The sequence below is a fragment of the Schistocerca gregaria genome, chromosome X (genome assembly GCF_023897955.1).
Source record: "Schistocerca gregaria isolate iqSchGreg1 chromosome X, iqSchGreg1.2, whole genome shotgun sequence".
Classification (NCBI taxonomy): domain Eukaryota; kingdom Metazoa; phylum Arthropoda; class Insecta; order Orthoptera; family Acrididae; genus Schistocerca; species Schistocerca gregaria.
The window spans coordinates 216,665,411-216,690,574 of NC_064931.1; the positions used below are offsets into that span (position 1 = coordinate 216,665,411).

Sequence of the window (25,164 nt, forward strand, 5' to 3'; positions counted from 1 at the left end):
CCACGTGGTTGAAGGCGCAGGCGGCCGAAATTTACGACGAAGGAATTTCCAAGCTCGTCCATCGCTACGATAAGTGCCTTAATTTAAATGGCAAATACGTAGAAAAGTAGTATTTAAGTGTGGCTTTCATCTGTATATAATAAAAAAGAATTCCAATACTTTATTTATTTTTAATTCCAGAACGTAATGTACTTTGTGGATAGCCCTCGTAGCTCAGCGCATTTGCTGAAAGGGTTAGCCCTCTGTAACAAACACACACACACACACACACACACACACACACACACACACACACACACACAAGGAAAAAAGTGAGTTAGGCCATCAACCACGAAACTGAAGATGTGTCGAGGCCTACGAGAAAGACAGGCTGCGACTCGTACGTCACGAAGGTAGGCCAAGCTCGCTCAACTAGGCAGGCAAACTGCGTTTCTGCACCTGTTAACTCGTAGCTAGGTGTGTATGTACGAACGAGAATTGCATCTTCTACTGGAATCCACTCTTATGGAATCTTACTGTTTTTAGTCCTACAATGATTACAAGTCCATAGGCATACTAATAATTTGTTACAGGTGCACTGGGGTACAATACAATTTAAATCTTGCTAAAATGATTATCAGTTGCATAAGGCAGCACATCTTCTATGAACTGAGGATTGTTACGCAGAAGAGACTAAATGCCATAAACAAGCCGTCATACCATTTATGTCGAGAATTGATTTAAAATTTTGTTGTACAACTAGTAATCAGTAATACTTCATAATAGCAGATCCCAGTAGAAGATCCAATTCTCGTTAGTACGTAAACATTTAATTGCGAGTTAACAGGTTTAGAAACACATTTTGCCCACCGGGTTGAGCGAGCGAGCGAGCTCAGGCCTACCGTCGTGACGTACGCGCCGCGACCTGTCTTTGTCGGGGGCCTCGAGGTGTATCATGTGAAGTCTGCGTAGGCCAAATGACGAGAACAATAACAAATAAAGTGAAAATAAAAGGGGAAAAAGCGATTAAGATGACTGCTCGTATAAAGCGGGAAGTCGTGGTTCAAGTCCAGGTCCGGTAGAAATTTACATTGACGCCATTCTGTTATACAGCTGGAAGTGGTTCATTTTCGCAAATACGAATACATTTCGTGCCCCTCTAACAGTCCGCGAAATCGTCCAGGTTGGAGGGCGTTCCCAGGGCGATCTCATCGCTGTGGAAGGCATAATGGATCAAAACAAATATGCAGCTATCCTAGGGGATCACGTCCACTCCTACATGTTTTTCCTCAGCACGATGGCATCTGGAAGCAGGACAATGCAACGTGTCACACAGCTCTCAATGTAAGAGTGTGGTTCGAAGAGCAGCAGGGTGAGTTTACCGTTCACCCCTGGGCACCAAACTCCCCAGATTTAGACTTAATCGAGAATCAGTGGGACCATCTCGTCCGGGATGTACGCACCACGGATCTTCAACAGAGTAAGCTAGCGCAGCTGGCTGCGGCATTGGAGTTCACTTGGCTCCACTTCCCTGTCGCTGCCTTCCACAACCTCATTGATTCTGTTTCTACACGTCTCGCAGCGTTTCGCGCTCCAAAAATTAGTTATTTGGGCTTTTGACAGGTGGTCACATTAATGTGAGTGGAAAATGTACAAGACATAATGAATGGGCAGAAAATATGGGGTCAGAGTAAACCAAAGAAAGACAAAAGTAATCAGAAGTAGCAGAAATGAAATTAGTTGTAAACGTAACACCAAAACTGAGGACCACGAAGTGTAGGAGCTCTGCTACCTTGGAAGCAAACTACCGTATAAACGACGAAGGTAAGAGGACATAAGACACAGACAAGAACAGGCGAAGAGGGCGAAAGAAGTCTAGTACCGTCAAACTTTGACCTCGAAATGAAGAAGAAATTTCTGAGAATTGTACGAAAGTGAATCGTAGAATGTGGGGAAACCGGAAAAGAGAGAATCGAAGATTCTGGGATGGAATGCTTCAGAAAAATGTTGGAAATTTGGTACACTGGCACTAAAAGAACTGAGGAGGTTCACCGCATAATCGGCGAGGAAAGAAATACGTGGCGAACACTGACGACAAGAGGAGGCAGGATGATGCGACATGAGTTCAAGGAATAGCTTCCCATGGTACATGCGGGAACTTGTAATGGTACTTGAATTACGTAACCATTACGGCACCTCACCTCAACCTCTCGATACCAGCAGTATTCCACTGTGTTTCTGTAAAATAGTTAACATATTTCTGTGACAACATTCAGATCTGATTTCATTAATGTAGAGGTACTTCGATACATCGATATGTATATTATTCTTATGTGTATTCTTTCTTTTGTCACTATCATCTTTGACGTACTTGTATCTCTGATTTTTGGGCGCGTAAGCGGTTATTAGAGAGTCAAGTCTTGGCAGTCAGGTTAAAAAGACGCAAATTGTTGTCATTTTATGAAATGTGAACTTTAACAGTGAGGAAGATATTTTCAAGTATGTTTTATATTGTGAAGTGATGTTTTGGAACGAGTTACGTGATATTGCAAAAAAAAAAAGTAGTAAAAAAGAAGTGTAACCTAAATTCGGAGTGCTGATTACTTTTATACATCACCATTGTCCTAAATTGCAAAAGTTTAATCTTCGAGAATGTTTTATTAAACACATCTATATACCTTTTGAATATCGCAGGCCTCTTTGCATTCGAGTTTGGAATCATCACCACCTAGATTTTCGACGATTGAACCATGAGTTGACAACGAGACCAGCGTGGGAAACACGAAAATATGAGTGCCCAGTTTATCCATTATTTCAAGAAATGACTTCATTAACTGTGCTCTAATTACACCTGCCACCACATATATATAACTTCCTTGTTGCCCGAAAATGCAATATTTAGCAGCGTGAGCAACACTACAATCATAATTAATTTTTGACCTTTGTTGTGGTAGGGCTGTTAGAAACTGTAGAGGGTAAGAACTGTAGACGTTAGGTGCAAATCCTGCCTTGAGATGAAGAGCTTAGCGGCCAACATCATACCAGTCAGAAGACAGGATTCTAAAAAAAAGCTATTTACACAAAAATGATATGTGAACTGCGGATGTGGTTTGTCTGATGGTTTACTGCTTCTTGTTGCAGTGGATCGGGAGAGCCAGCGCGTGGAGGCGCACGCGTGTGTGGGCGAGGTGACTCGCATCCTGCGAGCCGTGCTGGACAAGTATCCCGCCATGCAGTCCGCGCGGCTGCTCGCCGCTGCCGGTGCGCTCGTGCAACATATGAAAGGTAACATCTGCTCAATCATGTTCATTAAAATTTCAACTCTAGTCAGCCATTGACTGTAATCATACTTGTCACTCAATACGCTGCCTGTAAATAAAAGTGAAGCACCCAGAAGACATGGTCGTATGTCAGTATAACTTTGTAGACGTACACACCATCGAAGGTTATGTAAATAATTACAGTTGCACTTCTCCGGAAAAGGTAAGCCGCCCACCAGGGTTGCAAAATGGTTCCAATGGCTCATAGCACTATGGGACTCAACATCTATGGTCATCAGTCCCCTAGAACTTTGAACTACTTAAACCTGACTAACCTAAGGACATCACACAACACCCAGTCATCACGAGGCAGAGAAAATCCCTGACCACGCCGGGAATCGAACCCAGGAACCGGGCGCCGGAAGCGAGAACGCTACCGCACGACCGCGAGCTGCGGACACCAAGGTGCATTAGTGATGTTCGCGTTTATTGTTGTTAACAGGCCTGGTAAGGCATATACGAGGGGGACCCAAAAGAAACCGGTTTGTTATCATAAAAAAATTATTGATGAACCTTTTTACAAAATTACTTCAGTCACCTTCAAAATACCCTACATTATATGCGATGCACTTGTCAAGTCTCTTTTCCCACTGTTGGAAGTATGTTTGGATCTCTTCAAATTTGATATTGTCCAGTGCCCTTTGCGAAGCTGTTTTTACCGCCTCCACATCGTCATACCGCTCCACTTTTAGCATTCTTTTTCAGTCGTGGAAATAGGAAAAAAGTCGCACGGGGCTAGGTTCGGCGAATACGGAGCGTGGGGAACGACACACCACCTCTGAGGTGCCAAGTAGTGGGTCACTTGTAAGGCCGTGTGTGCTGGAGCGTTATCGTGATGCAGAAACCAGTCACCTGATCGCCAAAGTTCCGGACGTTTCCTCCTCACATCCTCTCGCAGACGCCTTAAAACATCCAAGTAAAAGTTCTGGTTAACAGTCTGGCCAAAGGGTACGAATTCCCGATGCACAATTCCACGAACATCAGAAAAGACAATGATCATCGTCTTCACATTTGACCTCACTTGCCTTGCTTTTTATGGTCTGGGATAGTTGGGAGTCCTCCACTGGCTTCACGCTTGTTTGGTTTCAGGGTGAAACCCGTAACACCAACTCTCACCCCCTGTAATAACTTTGTTCAAGAAGTTTGGATCACGTGCAATCTCTGTTTTCAAGTCCTGACACACATTCATGCGGATGGTTTTTTTGCTCCTGTATGAGAAGGCGCGGAACAAATTTAGCAGCAAGACGCGTCACGTGCAAACCCTCACTCAAAATCCGCTAGCAAGTGCTCCAACTGATTCTTGTCTGTGCCGAATTTTGGTCGATCGTTTGGCGACGATCCTCGTTGATCTTTTGGCGGACCTTTTCAATGTTCTCCTCATTTCGCGATGTTTCAGGGCGTCCAGAACGAGCTTGGTCATCATCACACATCTTACCACGTTTAAAGCGCCCAAACCAATCGGAAACCTGTGTCCGGCTCATGGCGTTCTCCTGGAAAGCTTCCTGAAGAATTTGGTGTGTCTCCGTTGCAGTTTTTTTTAAGCAGGAACCGAAATTTCACACACACTCTTTCTTCTTTTAAAGTTGCGATAACGACTTTGCATAGGTAACCCGCCAACAGTCAGAGAAACACAATACCACACTTGCACGTTCAGCTCTACACTGACGCCGTCTGCACAGCAGTTTCATGAAGGTCTCTACTACACCATGCAGCATGAGAAACCTGTACTACGTCTACGAGTGCCAGCGCCCTCGGAGTCCGGTTGCTTTTGCGTCCCCCCTCGTATAAAGGGCATGAACAGTTTCAGATGTTACGACTTTGTGAACGACTCGGAGACGCCACATATTAGTGTGAGGCAGCGTTATCAGCTTCTGAGAGTTTGATAGGTGCCTCGTTGTAGGTCTCCATTGAGCTGGTTGACCTAATCGTGCAATATCCAGATTTGTGAGACTTTCGGATTTGACAGTGACCTGATGTCGTGGGAGCGTGACGGCAGGCATACTCCTCGTCTACACTCCGACCGATCACTTTTGACCTCCAAAAGTGAGGACCGCCGTTTTGTGCAACAAGCACATCGTAGTCCCTTCACATCTGCACCTGCCATCACAGAACAATTAATGGACTTTCTGTAACATTCTGTGTCATCGGGCACCGTTGGTTGGAGAGAAGCAGCAGCTGGACTAGAGAATACCGTCCGATGCTCAGGCTAGCATTAACACCACAACACAAACGGCTACGTTTTGCGTGGTGCAGTGGACTGAAAGCATGGACTGCTGATGAACTGCGTCGTACTGCGTTCAGTGACGAACCGTATTTCAGCATTACGCCGAGTGACTATCGTCAACGTGTACAGCGGCGACCTGAGTGTCACTTTTCAATAGGATAATGCTCGTCTACACATGATACTGCGGTGTGATACTGAGTTACCCCCGTGGCCAGTAAGATCCTCAGAGCTGCCCCCGACAGAACATGCAGAGCTCAGCTCGGACAACGGCGTCCTACTGCCACTGTCTAGGATTGTTACAACACTTATTGGCCAGCTTGCCTGAGGAGAAATACAACAGGTTTATGACACCATTCCAAACCTAATCAATGGATGCATCCAGGCCAGAAAGGGTGCAGCTTAATAGTGGTAAGTGGGCTTATACCGCAAATTATTTTTAAATTTGACTCCATTGTGCAATGAATAAAATATTATCACAAACCCTGTCAGTCAGTAAAATTTCATTTCGTTTGCTTCTCTCCTTCATGGTGCTGCATTTTTTTGTCAGCCAGTGCATCAGGCAGTACATTTACATATATACTCCTAAGGAAACTGTCGGGTTTGTTGCAGAGAGTACGTCGTGCAAAAAAAGGTTCTTTTTCTGTCGTATTCCATTCGCGTATTGAGCTAGGGAAAATTACTATCTGTTTCTCATTTCACCATGAGCACTTTTCTTTAAGAAAATGGAGAATTAAGTTTAATTCTCTGTGTATTTTGACGTATTAGACAATGAAAAACAGTAAAAATAGTCTTTCACTAAAAACATAGATGGTTAGCGGATCAGCACGATGGTGCGAGTCCGGTTTTATTTTAGCGTAAATGTTCGCCGAGTTACTTCAACATATTCAACATTATGAAGAACAGTAATGAATAAAAACTTGTTCTTATTCTGTCTTTATTTAACAGAAATGCTAGTAAAATGTTGCACAGTTTACAACTGATATTTTATGGCATAAAAACGTAGTAATCTTAAAAAAATAATAAAACCTTTTACGTTCCTTTAAAAATAACCGTGAGTAGCCGATCGCCAAAACACCTCAGTTTAACGTATTTACAACCTACCGACCTGGTGACAGCATGGTGCTTTTGTCTTTCCAAAAAATTAGATGTGCCGCGATGTTTTGGCACCGAGCAGTATCATAAACAAGAAAAATATGTGGCGCAGAACGTGCACAGTCGCCGAAAGTCAGTTGGAAGTAAGACTATGGACCCAATGCGCCAGAAAGTAGCAAACCCACACTCTTTTGTGGGCTCAGGTGCAAATAGCGTGCACTGATCTTGTATCAATGATCCATATGCGAGATATAATACTAGAAAATCATTAGTCCGCCAGGAAACATCAAGCCAAAACAGTGTAAGCCTTGATAATGGCTTCAGTTCTGTGAAAAAGGGAGTCTGTGAGTTCCTTTTTGGTATGCCATATCCACCTAAAGCAACTCATTGATGATTAGATCCATTAGAGCTACCATAGTGCGTCGATATTGACTGCTACGTTTCACTGGCTGTTCCAGACAGTCTCAGACATTTTTTGTAGGATTATAATGTTACGGTATAGTTATAATTTTTCATTTACAACTGAATGAAACACAATTTTCGTGCCATGCGTGTTTCGCCTTTATTCTCTGCAAGGCATCTTCAGTGGCCTGGAAGATGTACATATTCTTACTATTTAGGTTACATTTTGGGGCAATGGTCCTATAGGTTATAAACATTTCAGGCGGTTTTTTTTACTATGATGAAGTCATATTTTAAATTCTACTTACAGGTTCCGTGGACGATTTTCTACGTATTACGTTTCTGTTCCATTTTTGGTGCCGTTCCTTTCTTACAATTGCCACTTCGGTTTTTTTCCACGTTTCACATAACTAGGAACTGAAAACTTATTTCGATGCAATGTTTTAGTTTCTGTTGCCAACTGTCGGATGTTATTGCCGACTACACACACACCCACCGAGCGAGGTGACGCAGTGGTTAGCACACTGGACTCGCATTCGGGAGGACGAAGGTTCAATCCCGTCTCCGGCCATCCTGATTTAGGTTTTCCGTGATTTCCCTAAATCGTTCCAGGCAAATACCGGGATGATTCGTTTGAAAGGGCACGGCCGATTTCCTTCCCTAACCCGAGCTTGCGCTCCGTCTCTAATGACCTCGTTGACGACGGGACGTTAAACACTAACCACCACCACCATCACACACACACCCGCACGTGCGCGCTTACATAAACAGATCACAGGTACTTCAAAAATTACACTCGATAGTTAGCAATAACATTATATCTTTAGCAACAACATCTGACAGTCGGAAACACAAACCAAAACACTGCATCGAAACAAGTGTTCAGTATCTTGTGCTGTGAAATGTGGTAAAAACCTCAAGTGGCAATTATAAGAAAAGGAACGGCACCAAAAATGGAACAAAAACATATTATGTAAAAAATCGTCCACACAACCCGTAAGTAGAATCTAAAAGTTTACTACATCATAGTAAGAACCAACAACTAGAACTGTTTATAACCTATAGGAACATTGCCCCAAAATGTAAACTAAATGGTAAAAATATGTACATATTCCAGGCTACTGAAAATGCATAGTAGAGAAGAAAAGCGAATCGCGTATGGCACAAAAATTGTTTCGTTCAGTTGTAATCAGACGGTTCAAAAAGTAAAATATTATCAATATAGCGTATTACACGCAACTAAGGAAGACATGATTATATAAGTTGAAGATGATTTGAATGTTATCAGCTTCCAATCACGAAATGTCCACAACACAGTCACTATTAAGATGAAGAAGAAAGAGCAATACTTTGTCACTAAGAATGTTGAAATAAATATCCTGGTTCACATTCACGGTAACCACAAAAAATGGGTCCATGTCATGATACGAAAAACACCCTAAATCATCTCAGAACCACCCTCAGGGTGAACTACACTCTCAGCTACATGGTTTAAAAGACTCATTGTGCCTTTGGTGCACTTCATTCTTTGCATCATTTAAAAAGAGGCAAAATAGTGACTATCATGCTCTAAATGTGCACTGCATGTCAATCTCTTCGCGTTGTTAACTCGGACACTGGTTGAGACTGTTGTATTCTGCCTATTCGTCAAATATGGGGTGCCTGGGAAATCTGCTTTTTCGGATAGCTAGACAACAATTCCAGCAAATCGTATTAAAGAATTTTATTTACAGACAATAAATAACAATACTTAACTTTGAGAATTTACGATAATGTGTCGTAAGCAAAGGGCGACATGCAAGATAAGCAATCTCTTCAGTATATACAATTCGCAAAACAAGATAAGTATTACTGTTCCTAAGTAGCTGCTATACAAGTGCCTATTTATCATGCTGCTATCGAAGTCGGTGAACTGCTATAGTGGCCGGCACGAAAATTTTTGGTAACATTTCAGACATCAATATTGTATCGTATCACGCACAGAGGCAAATTACTTCCGCAACATTCCGTGTTCAGCGACGCGCGAGTCGTTGTAGGCCGTCGCCAAGAGTTTTGTTCGGACGGCTTTCCGTAATATGACCGAGAATATTCCCTACTTCCCGAAAATATTTTACTGGCTGCTAATACATATCCTTCGTAGTTGCAGCTATCACACAAAACGCAAATATATGCTAAGCAAAAATAATTGTACTTATTTTGAAGCCAATATTTTCACTGAAGTCGAGCAAAATATTTATTCGAAAGGATTTGTGAAACCCAAGTTTTATCTAAATTGTCTGTAAGCCTATTACTCTAAGCACGCAATATGTGCTTGGCACACAAAACCCTTGTTTTTACTACAGCAATGTCCCTGTCTTGTGCTACAAATCTCGTCCATCATTGCAGTTACTGAATTAAAAACCAAGTGGGCGGATAAGAGAGTTCATTGAAGTGACGGGCCAGAATAATCAATTTTATCACGGACGTTACAGTGTATTTCCGTAGACATCGGATACTATCATCTGTCATATTATAATAATACAATTTTACGTTCTAGCTTTTTGTAAAAGTCGTCGAGTATCATAGATTTCTATGCTCTTCTCGAAGAATAAGAATAAGTGCTGGGACTGTTATGATGTTACTGCATTGTTTATATACAGGTATACAGTCTATACAGAACCACCACAACGTTTTGTCCTTTTATGAACTGCATTACCCTACTACGAAACAGCCAGTAAATAATTCTATGAAAAAAAGGAGTTAAATTTCGAGTGTACAAGTAAACCAAATTCAGTAAGATTATATCTGAATGTAAAGACATTCGATACAGGTTTTTAGCAAAAACTGTTGTTAATTAATGCAGAATTGACAATCTTATTTTAATTGACAGTTACTTTCGGGAAAACTAATCACCACCACTAGTGATAAATTTATCAATCTACTGCAAGGGAAAAACTTTCGAAGTATGTCCTTTATAACTGAAATGAATAGACAAACATTTAAATCAAGTCAGCTTTATTACATAGACGGCACTTACCTAAACTGACGGATCTTCTGGCTCCGTGTCTTCAGATTCACTGCCACTTGTTTCAGCCATGTGTATCATCACAGATTCTACTGTGGTGTCTCTTGAACCCTGGGTCAGGAAATCAGTTTCTTGCAATGCTTCTGCGTGTTTACACACCTCTCCCAGTCCTGTTGAGTAAAACCGTCAAGAGCTTCTCGACATCAGCAAGTTTGAAAGTAGTATTTCTTTTCTCTACTTCTGGCTTTACTTGGGTCCATATCAATTCAACGGGATTATACTGGCAGTGATACGGTGTTAGATGTACCACTTGCTGTCACATTTCGTTTGCCAAGTGATCAAATCCATGAGTCTTTTTGGCACGTACGATTTCTTCCTTAGACAGGAGTTTACCCTTCGTTTCATGGACGGAAAATAAAACATTCTTTCTCTTTAACCACTCCATAATATCTGCCTTGCGTCAATTTGAACATGGCAGCTTTTCTATCTCAGTGGAATGGTAGCTGGCGTTATCCATCGCGATAATTGACCCTTCTTCCAGGCCGACCGCGATGGCCGAGGTGTTCTAGGCGCTTCAGTCCAGAACCGCGCGACTGCTACGGTCGCAGGTTCGGATCCTGCCTTGGGCATGGATGTGTGTGATGTCCTTAGGTTAGTTAGGTTTAAGTAGTTCTAAGTTCTAGGGGAGTGATGACCTCAGATGATAAGTCCCATAGTGCTCAGAGCCATTTGAACCATTTTAACCTGCAGAATGAGATTTTCACTCTGCAGCGGAGTGTGCGCTGGTATGAAACTTCCTGGCAGATTAAAACTGTACTGGCGAAAGTAAAGCTAGTAAAGCTGTGAGGACGGGGCGTGAGTCGTGCTTGGGTAACTGAGTTGGTAGAGCACTTGCCCGCGAAGGCAAAGTTCCCGAGTTCGAGTCTCGGTCCGGCACATAGTTTTAATCTGCCAGGAAGTTTTATTTGTTTGTGGTATGGAAGAAGTTTATAGGTCCAGTGGCTGGTTACGCAAAAGACGCAGTCGAAACTTGTATCGTCACAATCCTTTAAAACGAATGGGAATTACTGAAGAGAGGGATGAGAATTCGCATAAGCGACAGATACTGTCACAGTGCGATAGTAGCAGCAAGTGGCTTATTTAGCGTTCATATAAGTGTTGTAGTCAAGTTGAAAATTTGTTTCAGTGTTCATAGCACACTTGTTTAGTTAAATCCGCCAAATCATTGTGTAGTTATTTAGCAGGGGCAGATTTGCATTTTAATATATGTGACGTGTAAAGTCGCGTAGTCGTCTTTCACTTGTTTATTTCTTTGAAATAGCCTTTGTACGTTACTGACAGCAGAGTTAGCATTCTGCCGCCGAGCAGTGTGTCAGCAGTGCGCAAGTAGCAGCAGGTGGCTTATTTAGCGTTCATATAAGTGCAGTAGTCAAGCTGAAAATTTGTTTGATTGTTCTTAGCGCACTTGTTTAGTTAAATCCGTCAAATCATTGTGTATTCTCGCAATTGGCATGGCCTGATTTGCATTTTAACATCTGCGACGTGTAAAGTTGGGTAGTCGTCTGTCATTTGTTTATTTCTTTCGCTCCCAACTTCAGGCAGTGTTTGCTTCTGTCACACAACTTGAGGCTGTTGCCAATGGGCATCACTGTGGGGGTCCGGACGGGGGTTTGTCGGGGACAGCCAGCTCGTCCCACGCATCCCTTGATTGGACTACAGCTGTGGTTGCCCGGGATACTGCCCACATTTAGGCTGACCCCTCACCCTCGGTAGAGTCGGAGGTCATCTCGCGGTGTGGAAGGGGGCGAATGACATTCTGGAGGGCTGAACGGAAGGCTTCTCCAGTTTCTCTGACAAACCGGTTTCAGGCTGTGTCTCTAGCTGATACTGATCTTCGGCCGGACATGGCTGCTTGTCCTGTTCCAGTGGCTGCCCCTCGGTCTGCAAGAACCGGGCAGTCACAGAGGGTGGGCTTACTGGTAGTTGGGAGCTCCAACGCCAGGCGCGTAATGGGGCCCCTTAGGGATATGGCTGCAAGGGAGGGGAAGAAAACCAACGTGCACTCCGTGTGCATACCGGGGGAGTCATTCCAGATGTGGAAAAGGTTCTTCCGGTCGCCAAGAAGAGTCGCTGTGGATCAGAGGAAATCCTCTCTGGCTTCTGACGGCTATATAATTTGGTGAAGACTGCTAGCGGGATGAAAGCAGAGCTCACCATCTGCAGTATCGTCGACAGGACTGACTGCGGACCTTTGGTACATAGCCGAGTGGAGGGTCTGAATCAGAGGCTGAGACGGTTCTGCTACTGTGTGGGCTGCAGATTCCTCGACTTGCGCCATAGGGTGGGGGCGTTTCGGGTTCCACTGGATAGGTCAGGAGTTCACTACACACAGTAGGCAGCTACACAGGTAGCAGGGGTTGTGAGGCATGGACTAGGCGGTTTTTTAGGTTAGATGGCCTCGGGCAAGTACAGAAAGGGCAACAGCCTCAAAGGGTGCGGGGCAAAGTCAGTACATGCGGGGACCAAGATGCAATCGGTATTGTAATTGTAAACTATCGAAGCTGCGTTGGTAAAGTACCGGAATTTCAAGCCCTGATAGAAAGCACCGAAGCTGAAATCGTTGTAGGTACGGAAAGCTGGCTGAAGCCAGAGATAAATTAAGCCGAAATTTTTACGGAGGCACAGATGGTGTTTAGATAGGATAGCTTGCATGCAACCGGTGGTGGCGTGTTTGTCGATGTTAGTAGTAGTTTATCCTGTAGTGAAATAGAAGTGGATAGTTCCTCTGAATTATTATGGGTGGAGGTTATACTCAACAACCGAGCTAGGTTAATAATTGGCTCCTTTTACCGACCTCCCGACTCAGCAGTATTAGAAGCAGAACAACTGAGAGAAAATCTGGAATACATTTCACATAAATTTCCTCAGCGTGTAATAGTCTTAGGTGGAGATTTCAATTTACCAGATATAGACTCGGACACTCAGATGTTAAGGACAGGAGGTTGGGACAGAGCATCCAGTGACATTATACTGAGTGTACTATCCGAAAATTACCTCGAGCAATTAAACAGAGAACCGACTCGTGGAGATAACGTCTTGGACCTAATGATAACAAACAGACCCGAACTTTTCGACTCTGTAAGCGAAGAACAGGGAATCAGTGACCATAAGGCCGTTGCAGCATCCCTGAATATGGAGGTAAATAGGAATATAAAAAAAAGGGAGGAAGGTTTATCTGTTTAGCAAGAGTAGTAGGAGGCAGATTTCAGGCTACCTAACAGATAAAAGCGAAAATTTCTCTCCCGACACTGACAATGTTGAGTGTTTACGGAAAAGTTCAAGGTAATCGTAGAATTCGTTTTAGACAGGTACGTGCCGAGTAAACCTGTGGGGGACGGGAAAAACCTACCGTGGTGCAACAACAAAATTAGGAAACTACTACGAAAGCAAAGAGAGCTTCACTGAAACTTTAAATGCAGCCAAAACCTCTCAGACACACAGAATCTAAACGATGTCAAAGTTAGCGTAAGGAGGGCTATGCGAGAAGAGTTCAGTGAATTCGAAAGTAATATTCCATGTACCAACTTGATAGAAAATCCTAGGAAGTTCTGGTCTTATGTGATATCAGTAAGTGGATCGAAACAGCATATCCAAACACTCTGGGATGATAATGGCATTAAAACAGAAGATGACACTGGTAAAGCTGAAATACTAAACACCTTTTTCCAAAGTTGTTGCACAGAAGAAGACCGCACTGCAGTTCCTTCTCTAAATCCTCGCACGAACGAAAAAATGGCTGACATCGAAATGAGTGTCCAAGGAATAGAAAGGCAACTGAAATCACTCAACAGGGGAAAGTCCACTGACGAGACACCAATTCTATTCTATACAGAGTACGCGAAAGAACTTGCCCCCCTTCTAACAGCCATGTACCGCAAGTCTCTAGAGGAACAGAAGGTTCCAAATGATTGGAAAAGGGCACAGGTAGTTTCAGTTTTCAAGAAGGGTCGTCGAACAGATTCGCAAAACTATAGGCCTATATCTCTGACATTGATCTGTTGTAGAATTTTAGAACATGTTTTTTGCTCGCGTATCATGTCATTTCTGGAAACCTAGAATCTACTCTGTGCGTATCAACATGGATTCTTGAAACAGCGATTGTGTGAGACCCAACTGGCTTTCTTTGTTCATGAGACCCACAAAATATTAGATACAGGCTCCCAGATAGATGCCATTTTCCTTGACTTCCGGAAGGCGTCGCCTGAATGGTTCCAGTGGCTCTGAGCACTATGGGACTTAACATCTGAGGTCACCAGTCCCCTAGAACTTAGAACTACTTAAACCTAACTAACCTAAGGACATCACACACATCCATGCCCCAGGCTGGATTTGAACCTGAGACCGTAGCGGTCACGAGGTTCCAAACTGAAGCACCTAGAACCGCACGGACACATCGGCCGGCGAGTGTAGCTTGCTGTCCAGCTTTCGAGAGGGTGCGTTTCACGATGAGGTATCGAATATGTTGCTTCCCCCTACTTATACTTCCCGAGGAGATCACGAATGTAAGATCAGAGAGATTCCAGCGCGACGGAGGCTTTCCGGCAGTCGTTCTGTAACGTTGTTGCATTAATTTGTTATGTAAGCGATGCTGATGTTCAAGACCATAAAAGTGGGTTAAAAGCTGTGAGCTGTCTGGGGAAGTTAACCTTGCATTACTGAGCAACTGTTTCACCAGGTATCCAGTCTAGCTTACCAAATTCCCAACCAGACTAACATTAATTATTATCTTTTAATAGTCATACGACAACCGGTGATATATATGAGAATTTAAATAAAAAGAAATAAATCAGTTTATATTTGGAAATTTATTTTAACATTGATCATTGATATTTCAGCATATTTAACTTGATTCATAACTAAACTGGTGCCATATTTAGGATCGTGAAAATGTGAGATTGTAATCTTACAGAACACATCAAATATGGAGCCAAGATTGGGAGACTGCATACAACACTGCATTCATAAAGTAACACACGAAAAACGTTGAAACATATGCAAGAGGAAATTAACCACAACCAACCGATTCAATTTCCACCCAAAGAAGTTACGTTCGTAGCACTATCCTGTCCGTCATGTAATTACCACACACTGGTATACTAAATTCATACTAACTCTCTGTGAAATCTTCCCGAAAAGAATAGCTGAGGGCTACGTTGATGATTACACCACATGCTTCACGTAGTCAACTTGGCTTACACAAAGAGTGTAACTCCACAATAATTCTGATAATGAAAATAAATTAGATCGAAAAGCAATTTACAAAAGAAAAACCTTGAACTGGTTACTAACGTCTTACTATTAACCTGATGGGTCAAACAGCTGTATAAGCACGTGGTACTGGTCTCACAAAGTACACCCAACGTGGGTTGAACATAAAGAAAAGTTGCTATATTGAAAAATATTGTCAAGACGAGAAGTTTTAATCTCACGCACATTCGCATTTAAGAGTGATGATCTTAGAGTTACTGATCAACACGTGGCTCCACTTTACTCACAAAGTAGTGATAAAGCAACTACCGGAATATATTCTGAACTTCACACTCGAATTACACTGCGTAGCAATTTAAGATAACATTAGATATTTTAGAGCTAAACCTGAAATAAAGGTGATTAAATTTTCAGTTAGGCTGAACTTAAGAAATCCATTGTCCTACGGACTTAGGAAACACGCGCTTAGGCGGAGATCTTACCACTTCAGAAGTTCGCAGGGGACAGACTGACCTGCTCGCTCCTACCGAGCGTGCTTCACAAATAAAAACGGAAGTGACCTGAGAGGGAGCTCCCTATACCAACATGACAAGGGACGGACAGGACCATACTAAGAATAGAAACCACTTTGCTTCTAGAAAGCGTAGGTACCTGTTCCGACATTTGCCCTACTGTTCTCTAGCAGACAGGCTTGTCTGCTACCCTCAAGCATGCAACTAGAAATACATTTGCTCATTCATCCTCTCACACAGAAAGGAAGGGGGATGACAGTATCTTATCATATACAGTATGTAAAAGAAAGCGGATGTAGGTTCCGTATGAGACTGTGTGACATGAATTACATATAAACTGTGTTTTAAAGTGTAGTAGTGTGACAGATCGTTCTTGTTTATGTGTAAAAGTAACACGTTCCACTGCTCAGTCTCCTCCCAGATAGTCAGAAACATCACAGTAAATTTAGAAGAGGAATTTATGCCGTAAATGGCAACATATTTAAGAAATTAACATGAAAGGAATCCAACAGAGACCTTTCAGTTCTTCCCGCGAACCATACGCGACAGGAACAGGAAATGGAGGTAATGGCAGTGACACGTAAAGTGCCCTCCGCCACACACCGTTGGGTGGCTTGCGGAGTATATATGTAGATATAGATACTGCTTAGTTGCTACGAAACGACATTACAATGCCATACAGAGAAAATTTCAACATTTAGATGAGAATGTAACAGAAAAGAACTACAACGATAGACAGACGAATTCACTGTTCTGGACATCAAGAAGTACTTTGCGCTAAATTTGCAGGAGTAGAGCACTTAAAGAAACTGGTGGTATCGATTGTAAAATTCCTGACGTCGCACCCATTATTCCATTGTCAGCTGCAGCAGTTTTCAGTTAAAATGAACGATGAGTATGGAGACTACATATATTACTGCAAAGTACGTTGAGTAAAACCCTCTATTGTTGAATTTACGAAGGAAAACCTACTGCAGGAACTAAAATTAGAACATCCGAAATGGATTGCAAACTTCGCATTTTAAGTGGACTTAACTGCACACTGCCCACAGGAAGACACTGCAAGGTAACTTCTGATTTGATGGGTATGCACTGCAAAAGAAAATCTCATTGTAGGAGGAACTCATTCTGACAAATACATTCCAGTTTTCTAAGATCACTGGCGTTATAGAGAAGATGAGGTTTGAAGAGTTCATTGCGGCCCTGCAAGAATGAAAAGGAGAGTTTTATAAACCTTTTGAGGTCACTATCAGTCTTATTTCTCTTTTCGAGTTGTTTTAGAGACCATCTGCCATTACAGTTGAAAGCGCCCCTATGCATGTGCATACGTAACTGACTAGTCTGCAAGGTAATTCCAGTTTTAATGACAAATCGTTTTACTTTAAAACTGCCCAGGACGTCTACATTGCTCTCCTCAGGTATATTTTTCAAGGCTTGACAATGAGGTTGCAAAAGTATTATAATATTTCGATTGACATATTTGTGTCAAAGACCATTTTTCCAATATGAAACTAAACAAACCACGACTACGAGGGACCTTGACTGCGAAACGTTGTGAAACAGTCTGCCTCTCTCCGTATGCCGACAGTTTGTACCATGTTAAGTATTCAGCACGTCAAAAATAATTAATACTGAAAATTTGTTTGGTTTATGATCTATGTTGTTCAGCAATGTGAAATGTAAAACCAAGTCGCATGGAGTGCGCCTGCACTGTCATTTAAATGCGGCTCGTTCATTGTCTTCCTCTCCTTCTCGAGCTCAGACAGCGTGGTGTGGCGTTGGGTGAAATGTGAAGTGAGGCTGAGCGCTTTGGCACTCGGTACCGGGCATGGCCCGCGTACCGAATTCTTGGCTACCCTGCCATACGTCTTCTTCAATACCTGTGGTTAATCTGCTTGTGAAGTGACCCATGATACGCATGGAAGGTTTGGATAATGAGTAACAACTGCCTTAACGTCTATTTCGTTAGCTCTACTGGCTGCAGGCTACCTCCTTACCCTATGCGCAGTATTCTAGTGCTCTTTCAGTCTATAGTTTTAGCACATTCGCTGAATTGTCGTCCTTGTTGGACACCGTCTGTCGGGACACTTTTGTGCATATAACACTATTGTTCTCTTTGTGTTCCATCTGTATACTCTGTATAGAAATGGCATATTTAGTTACTCTTGGTTTCTGGAAAACATTTATTTCTCCAAAGTAACATCCCCCTGCAGGTCCAGGGGTTGGAACAGGCCTGAGGTATTCCTGCCTGTCGTAAGAGGCGACTAAAAGGAGTCTCACACGTTAGGCCTTGATGTGATGGTCCCTTGTAGGGTTTGACCTCCATTTTTCAAAGTTTTCCCGAAGAGTGAGCCAACTGGGGAAGGACGCCTTACGTGGTGCATAGTGTGCATCATGCATGGAGGCCTCTTGCATCCTTCGTCGACGTGGGTCTGCACCTCCGCTCATTCTCGAGCTGTTGGGCGAGGTCACCCTCCTGGGTGCGTTTTCCTCCATCCTCTGTGCAGTATCGCTTTCTGCGCTGTCGACGAGAATGAGCTTCTTAGCTTGTTTGCACCTGATATCCAGCACAGTATCCAGTCCGTTGTGGTGGGGCTGTCATGTACCCTGCTGGTTGTACCACCCTGGCCACACAGGGATTGCTCTGCTGATGCCTGCGCCGTTAACTCCCCAAGTATGTCAAGGTGTAGATGCCTGTCACCCTGGGGCATCGGGACTCCCGGCAGTGGTCATCCTGCCAGGTGCCCTTTGCTGCGGCTGGGTGGCGCTTGTGGGGAGGACCTTCTTTTGAACTCAGCTGTGCACCAATTTAGAGCTGCAAGGTGTCCATTTTGCCTGGCGCGTCCACGTGGGTCTGAGGGAAAATCAGGTTGACATCGATGCCTTTGTCTTTGCCTTAGGGTGACACATTACCTGAGAAGGTCAAGGTGATGGTCTACTGCTGTGTCGCAAAGCCATTTATCCCTCCCCCAGTGCGGTGCTTTAAGTGCTGTAAGCTTCGCATATGTCTTCTCACTGTACTTCCAGCGTCACCTGTCAAGATTGTGGATGCCCTTCACATCCCAATACTCCCTGTGCACTGCCTCCCGTCTGTGTCAACTGTGGGGCGCACTATTCGCCTTGATCACCAGACTGCAGGTTTCTCCAGTAAGAAAGAAAAATAATGCTATACAAGCCCCTGAACCGACTCACCTATACTGATGCTAAGAGAAAATATGAGAGGCTACATTCTGTGCATATGACGTCAACCTATGCCACCGCTACAATAATGGTCTACCATCTTCCATTCCTCCATGTACAGTTGACTCTCAGAGCCGTCACACTCCACCTGCCCCCTTGGTGGTGGGAGGCACTTCCCTCCCTGTTGCTCCTGCACAAACTACTTCAGGAACAACACCCTCCCAACCACTTCTCAGCCAGAGAAGCGTAAGTCTTCTTCAGCTCCTCTCTCGCCAGAAGGTATCCCCTGGGTCACTCTCTTCCCAGGTTCCTACCAGTGGCAAAGGTGACACCCACCAGTTGCTGAAGCAACCACAGGTAGCTGGTTGTAGGGCTTCACAGTCCTCCTCAGTCTCTGAGACTGAATCAGTGAACCCCTCCCAGCCAGACAAACGTTAGGAGTAGCGAGAGAAACCAAAGAAGAAAAAGACCCCCAAGAACCAAGGCACTGTGATGGCACCCACACCATAACTATTTACAAGCTCTGTGTCTGAGGATGAGGTGGAGATTCTGGCATCCGCTGAGGTCCTAGATCTCGCTGGGCCCTCAGACACAATGGGTGTCGATCGCATACGTACTCACTTGGTGGCAGCAGGTGACCCTGAGGTGTAGACTGCCTCATTGAGAGTTTCATGCCTTCCCAGTCTCATGATCACATAATCCTCCAGTGGAATTGCGGCGGATTTTTCCACTACCTGGCTGAGCTACGGCAACTGTTAAGCTTTACACCTGCTTGCTGCATTGCCCTCCAGGAAATCTGGTTCCTGGCAGTGCGAACCCCTGACCTTCACAGCTATAAGGAGTATTACAGGAACTGTAGCGACTGTATAAGAGCATCAGGTGGAGTTAGCTTCTATGTCCTGAACTCAGTGTTTAGTGACCCTGTGCCCCTTGAAACCCTTCTTGAAGCTGTGGCTGTCAGGATAAGGACGACACAGGGAATAACTGTCTGCAATGTATATCTTCTTCCAGATGGTGCAGTACCCCTGACGTCCGCACCGGGAGCTGAGTGGTCAGCGTGACAGACTGTCAATCCTAAGGGCCCGGGTTCGATTCCCGGCTGGGTCGGAGATTTTCTCCGCTCAGGGACTGGGTGTTGTGTTGTCCTAATCATCATCATTTCATCCCCATCGACGCGCAGGTCGCCGAAGTGGCGTCAAATCGAAAGACCTTCACCAGGCGAACAATCTACCCGACGGGAGGCCCTAGCCACATGACATTTCATTTCAGTACCCCTGATCGTATTTGCTGCACTGATTGATCAACTCCCTAAACCTTTCCTACTTTTGGGTGATTTTAACGTGCATAACCTCTTTTGGGGTGGTGGCATGCTTACTGGCCGACGTATGAAGATCGAAAATTTAATGTAACAACTCGACCTCGGCCTCTTAAATATAGGTGCTCCCACACATTTCAATATGGCACGTATTCGGCCATTGATCTCTCGGTTTGTAGCCTGGACCTTCACCCATCTATCCACTGGAGAGCACATAACGACCTGTGTGGTAGTGACCACTTCCCTATCTTCCTGTCACTCCCCCAGCGTCATGCCCACGGACGCCTACCCAGATGGCTTTAAACATGGCAGACTGGGAAGCTTTCACCTCTGCTGTCCCTGCTGAATCCCACCCCATGGTGCCATTGATGCTCTCGTTGGGCAAGTCACTACAACGATCGTTTCTGCGGCTGAAACGCGATCCCTCGCTCTATAGGGTGCTAATGGCGAAAGACAGCCTCTTGGTGGGCGCCGGAAGTTGCTGAGGCAATTAAACAGACTCGGCGAGCTCTAGACCGACAGAAGCGCCACCCTTCCCTAGAACACCTAATAACGTTTAAGCGGCTCCGTGCCTGCGTTCGCCAGCTTATAAAACGACGGAAACAGGCGTGTTGGGAGAGGTATGTGTCGACCATTGGGTGCCGTACATCACCTTTCCAAGTCTGGACAAATATCAGACGTCTTTTTGGGTACCAGACCCCAGCAGGTGTCCCTACCATTAACATCAATGGCGTGTTATCTAATGCTGAATACGCGATGGCTGAGCACTTTGCTGAGCAAACTACCCCCCCCCCCCCCCCAGTCTTTCGCACCTTCAAACGGCAGATAGAAAGGAAAGTCCTCTGGTTCACGACAGTGAACCCTATAACGCCCCATTTACAGAGTAGGAGCTCCTCAGCACCCTTGCACGTTGCCCTGGGCCGGATCAGATCCACAGTCAGATGATTAATTACCTCTCGTTTGGCTACCAGCGACGTCTCCTCGTCATCTTCAACCGGATCAGGTGCAATGGCGTCTTTCCATCCATCGCAATGGCGGGACAGCACCACCATTCTGGTGCTCAAACTCAGTCAAAACCCGCTTGATGTGGGTAGCTACTGGCCTATCAGCCTCACCAACTTTCTTTGTAAGCTGCTGGAACGTATGGTTTGTTGGCGGTTGGGTTGGGTCCTGGAGTCACATGGCCTACTGGCTCCATGTCAGCGCGGCTTTCGCCTGGGTCGCTCTACCACTGATAATCTTGTGTCCCTCGAGTCTGCCATCCGAACAGCATTTTCCAGTAGCCAACATCTTGTTGCCGTGTTTTTTGACTTATGTAAAGCATACGTCACGAACTGGCGATATCATATCCTAGCCACATTGTATGAGTGGGGTCTCTGGGACCTGATCCCGATTTTTATCCAAAACTTCCTGTCGCTCCGTACTTTCCGTGTCCAAGTCGATGCCTACCATAGGTCCCCCCGTATTCATGATAATGCCATTCTGCAGGGCTCTGCATTGAATGTCTCTTTATTTTTAAATGCTAGTAACATTCTAGCAGCATCTGTAAGGCCGTCGGTCTCACCTCCTCTGTATGCGGATGACTTCTACATTTCGTACTGCTCCTCCAGTACTGGTACTGGTGTTGCTGAGCGGCGCCTACAGGGAGCCATTCACAAGGCGCAGTCATGGGCTCTAGCCCACGGCTTTCAAAATTTCGGCCAAGAAGTCGTGTGTCATGCATTTTTGTCAGCGTCTCACTGTTGTTCCAGAACCAGAACTTTGCCTTAATGACGATCCACTCACTGTAATGGGGACATATCGATTCTTAGGACTTGTTTTTGACGCCTGATTGACTTGGCTTCCCCACCTTTGTCAGCTTAAGTGGCTGGGAGCACCTCAATACCCTCCGCTGCCTGAGCAACACCAACTGGTGTCTAAGTTGCCGCAGCTCTACAGAGCCCCTGTTCAATCCCACCTTCACTATGGAATCTGGTTTACGGCTCGTCGGCACCCTCAGCGTTTCGTTTACTCGACCCAGTGCACCACTGCGGCGTTCGTCCAGCGGCGGGAGCTTTTAGAACGAGTCCAGTGACCAGTGTCCTGGCGGAGGCTGGAGTCCCTCCATTGAAGGTTAGGCGTACACAACTGCTCGCCAGTTTCGTTGCACACGTTCGTAGTTCTCCTGCACATCCGAACTACCATCTCTTTTTCCCAACCACGGTGGTTCATCTCGGCCGAGATCAGGGCTTACGATTGCAGTTCGCATCCGGTCCCTTCTGTCTGAACTGGAATCCATCCCGTTACCACCTCTCCTCGAGGTCGATTCACGTGCACCTCCATGGTGTACACCTAGACCGCAGATTCATCTGTACCTTTCGCATGGCCCTAAGGACTTCGTTAACCCTACGGTTCTCCGTTATCACTTCCTCTCGATTCTCGACATGTACCAGGGCCATGAAGTGCTTTACACCGCCAGTTCGAAGGCTGATGGTCATGTATTCTTTGCGTATGTTCATGGAGGACATACTGAAGAGCACTTCTTGCCAGATGGCTGCAGTGTTTTCATTGCAGGGCTGGCGTCCGTATCTCGTGCTCTTGAGCACGTCCGCTCATATCCCTAGTAAGTCATTTCTCCTGTGTACGGACTCCTTGAGCAGCCTGCAAGCTATCGACCAGTGATACCCTCGCCATCCTTTGTTAGCGTCGATTCAGATGCCCGTATATGCCCTGGAACTGTCCCGTCATAGAATGGTATTTGTGTCGACCCCAGGACACGTCGGAATCCCAGGCAATAAATTTGCCAACAGGCTGGCCAAACAGGCTACCCGGAAACCGCTTCTGGAGATGGGAATCTGCGAAACTGACCTGCGTTCTGTCTTAAGTCGCAGGGTTTTTCGGCTTTGGGAGATGGAATGGCATAATAGTACTCACAACAAACTGCGTGGCATTGAGGAGACTACGAATGTGTGCAAGTCTTCCATGCGGTCCTCCCACTGGGAATCAGTTGTCCTCTGCCGGCTCTGCATTGGCCATACGTGGCTAACGCATCGTTAGCGCCTCCTTCGCGAGGACCCACCTCGGTGTCGCTGTGGCTCACAAATGACAGTCGTCAATCTCTTGCTGGACTGCCCACTTTTAGCCGCTCTGCGGCGGACTTTTTAACTTTCCCAGCAGCCTACCTTCGGACATTTTAACTTTCCCAGCAGCCTACCTTCGATGTTGGCGACAAAGCCTCAACAGCAGCTTTATTTTACGTTTTATTCGTAAGGGTGGGTTTTATCATTTGATCTAAGTTTCAGCGCATGTCCTTTGTCCCTCTGGGTCCTCCACCCTAGTGCTTTCAGGGTGGAGGTTTTAATGTGTTGGAGAGTGGCTGGCTTCTCCTTTTTATTCTCATGGTCAGCCAGCCATGGTAATCTGCTCTCTTGTGTTGAACTCTTCTACATGTTTCTTGCGTCTCTCTGCGGTTTTCTTGTCCGATTTTGCCTATTTTAGTGTTTGTTGGCCCTCTGTCATTCTTGTTGTTTTCTCCTTTCTTCCAGCTGTGTTTTGTATGTCTCGATTATTTTACACCCTCCCTTGTGGAATTATTTTAATTGGAACGAGGGACGCGTGACCTAGCAGTTTGGTCCCTACCCAACGCCTCCACCTCTCTCTTTTAAACCAACCAACCAACGAACCAACAAAAGCAAACTAACAGGCACTCAACAAACGTGAGGTACTCGGAGACAATAAAGGCCTCATTTCCCTGTGTCCCTTTTCGGCGGTTGTCCCGGAGGTGTAGCACAGGGTTTTCTTCTTATCCGACGTGACGTATTTCCTTGTTTTGGCATGACACCACGAACACCTATACATCTGGGTTAATACAGAATTAGGAAGTCACAAGCGGTTCCATCAATATTTGATGAAAACAGTGTAACTGAATCACGCTGTGTGTATATGGGGTGAACCAAAATTCGTGCTCTCGGACGTCACGTGCAATTCCTTCCATGTTAACAGTACAAAAACTTCTGTGACAAAATTTCATGTCGTACAGATTATCGGTAGAAAATAGACGTCAAAGTTATGCAGTTTGGCAACACCAGCCACATGAATCTCAAATATTTTCCTTTAATATTGAGTAGTTGTTTTGCCTGGTTAGCATAAAAGGAACAGTTTTAGGTTAGAACACTCGAGTTCATCACTTAGATTCCGGTTGTAAATGTGTTTTTTAATTTTTTTATTTGTATGTGGCCAATAATGCAGCAATATACACTGTTTCTTAAAACACCTATGCTACAACAACAGCAATAACTTGTGGAAACGTAATGGACATGAAAATGGCAGGGAAGATAGTGCTAGTTGATAGAAACAATGGCAGAGGGTGTACCAGAAGCTGGGCTCGAATTTAGTTGATGAAGTAGGGCGAAAACATGTAGTTAGAGTATGTGGCTATGTGATTTGCGCGGTTTCAGGGAAACTATCTAGAATCAAAGAAGCAGGGCTGGTCCAAAAAGGAGAGGGTTGGAGTCGGTTATTTTCGGTTTGGGGAAGGGGTATAACTGAAGAAAGGGACCAGGAAGAACAGATAGACGTGGTGCGTGGAAGAGAACAGAAAAAAGTTTTAAAATCAAAATAAACCTTTAAATATGGAATAATGAAAGAGATTGTACACTCATTTCTTTGTTAGTACTAAATAATTACGCCTGTTTTGTACAAGATATTCTGTAACTACTGTATAACGATTAAGAAGCCAGATCTCATATCACGCAGTCCAAAACTAACAAAACAATTCATTTAGGCCCAGAATAAAATTTTCAATCTCGAGTATTCTGACGCAAACCATCATTAAATTTTTTTAGGCATCTCCTCCATCCACTGGGCAAGAATAAAACCTCAGGGGTTGG

At 44.7% G+C, this 25,164-nt stretch overlaps 1 protein-coding gene across 1 annotated transcript in view; it reads left to right on the forward strand.

Moving 5' to 3' along the window:
- Nucleotides 1-25,164, forward strand: part of LOC126298888 (rho GTPase-activating protein 45-like) — a 610,977-nt gene that overhangs the window by 306,817 nt on the left and 278,996 nt on the right. Inside the window, exon 3 of the mRNA XM_049990422.1 lies at nucleotides 3,121-3,264. Coding sequence (XP_049846379.1) covers nucleotides 3,121-3,264 — 144 coding nt within the window. The remainder of the gene's footprint in view (nucleotides 1-3,120; nucleotides 3,265-25,164) is intronic.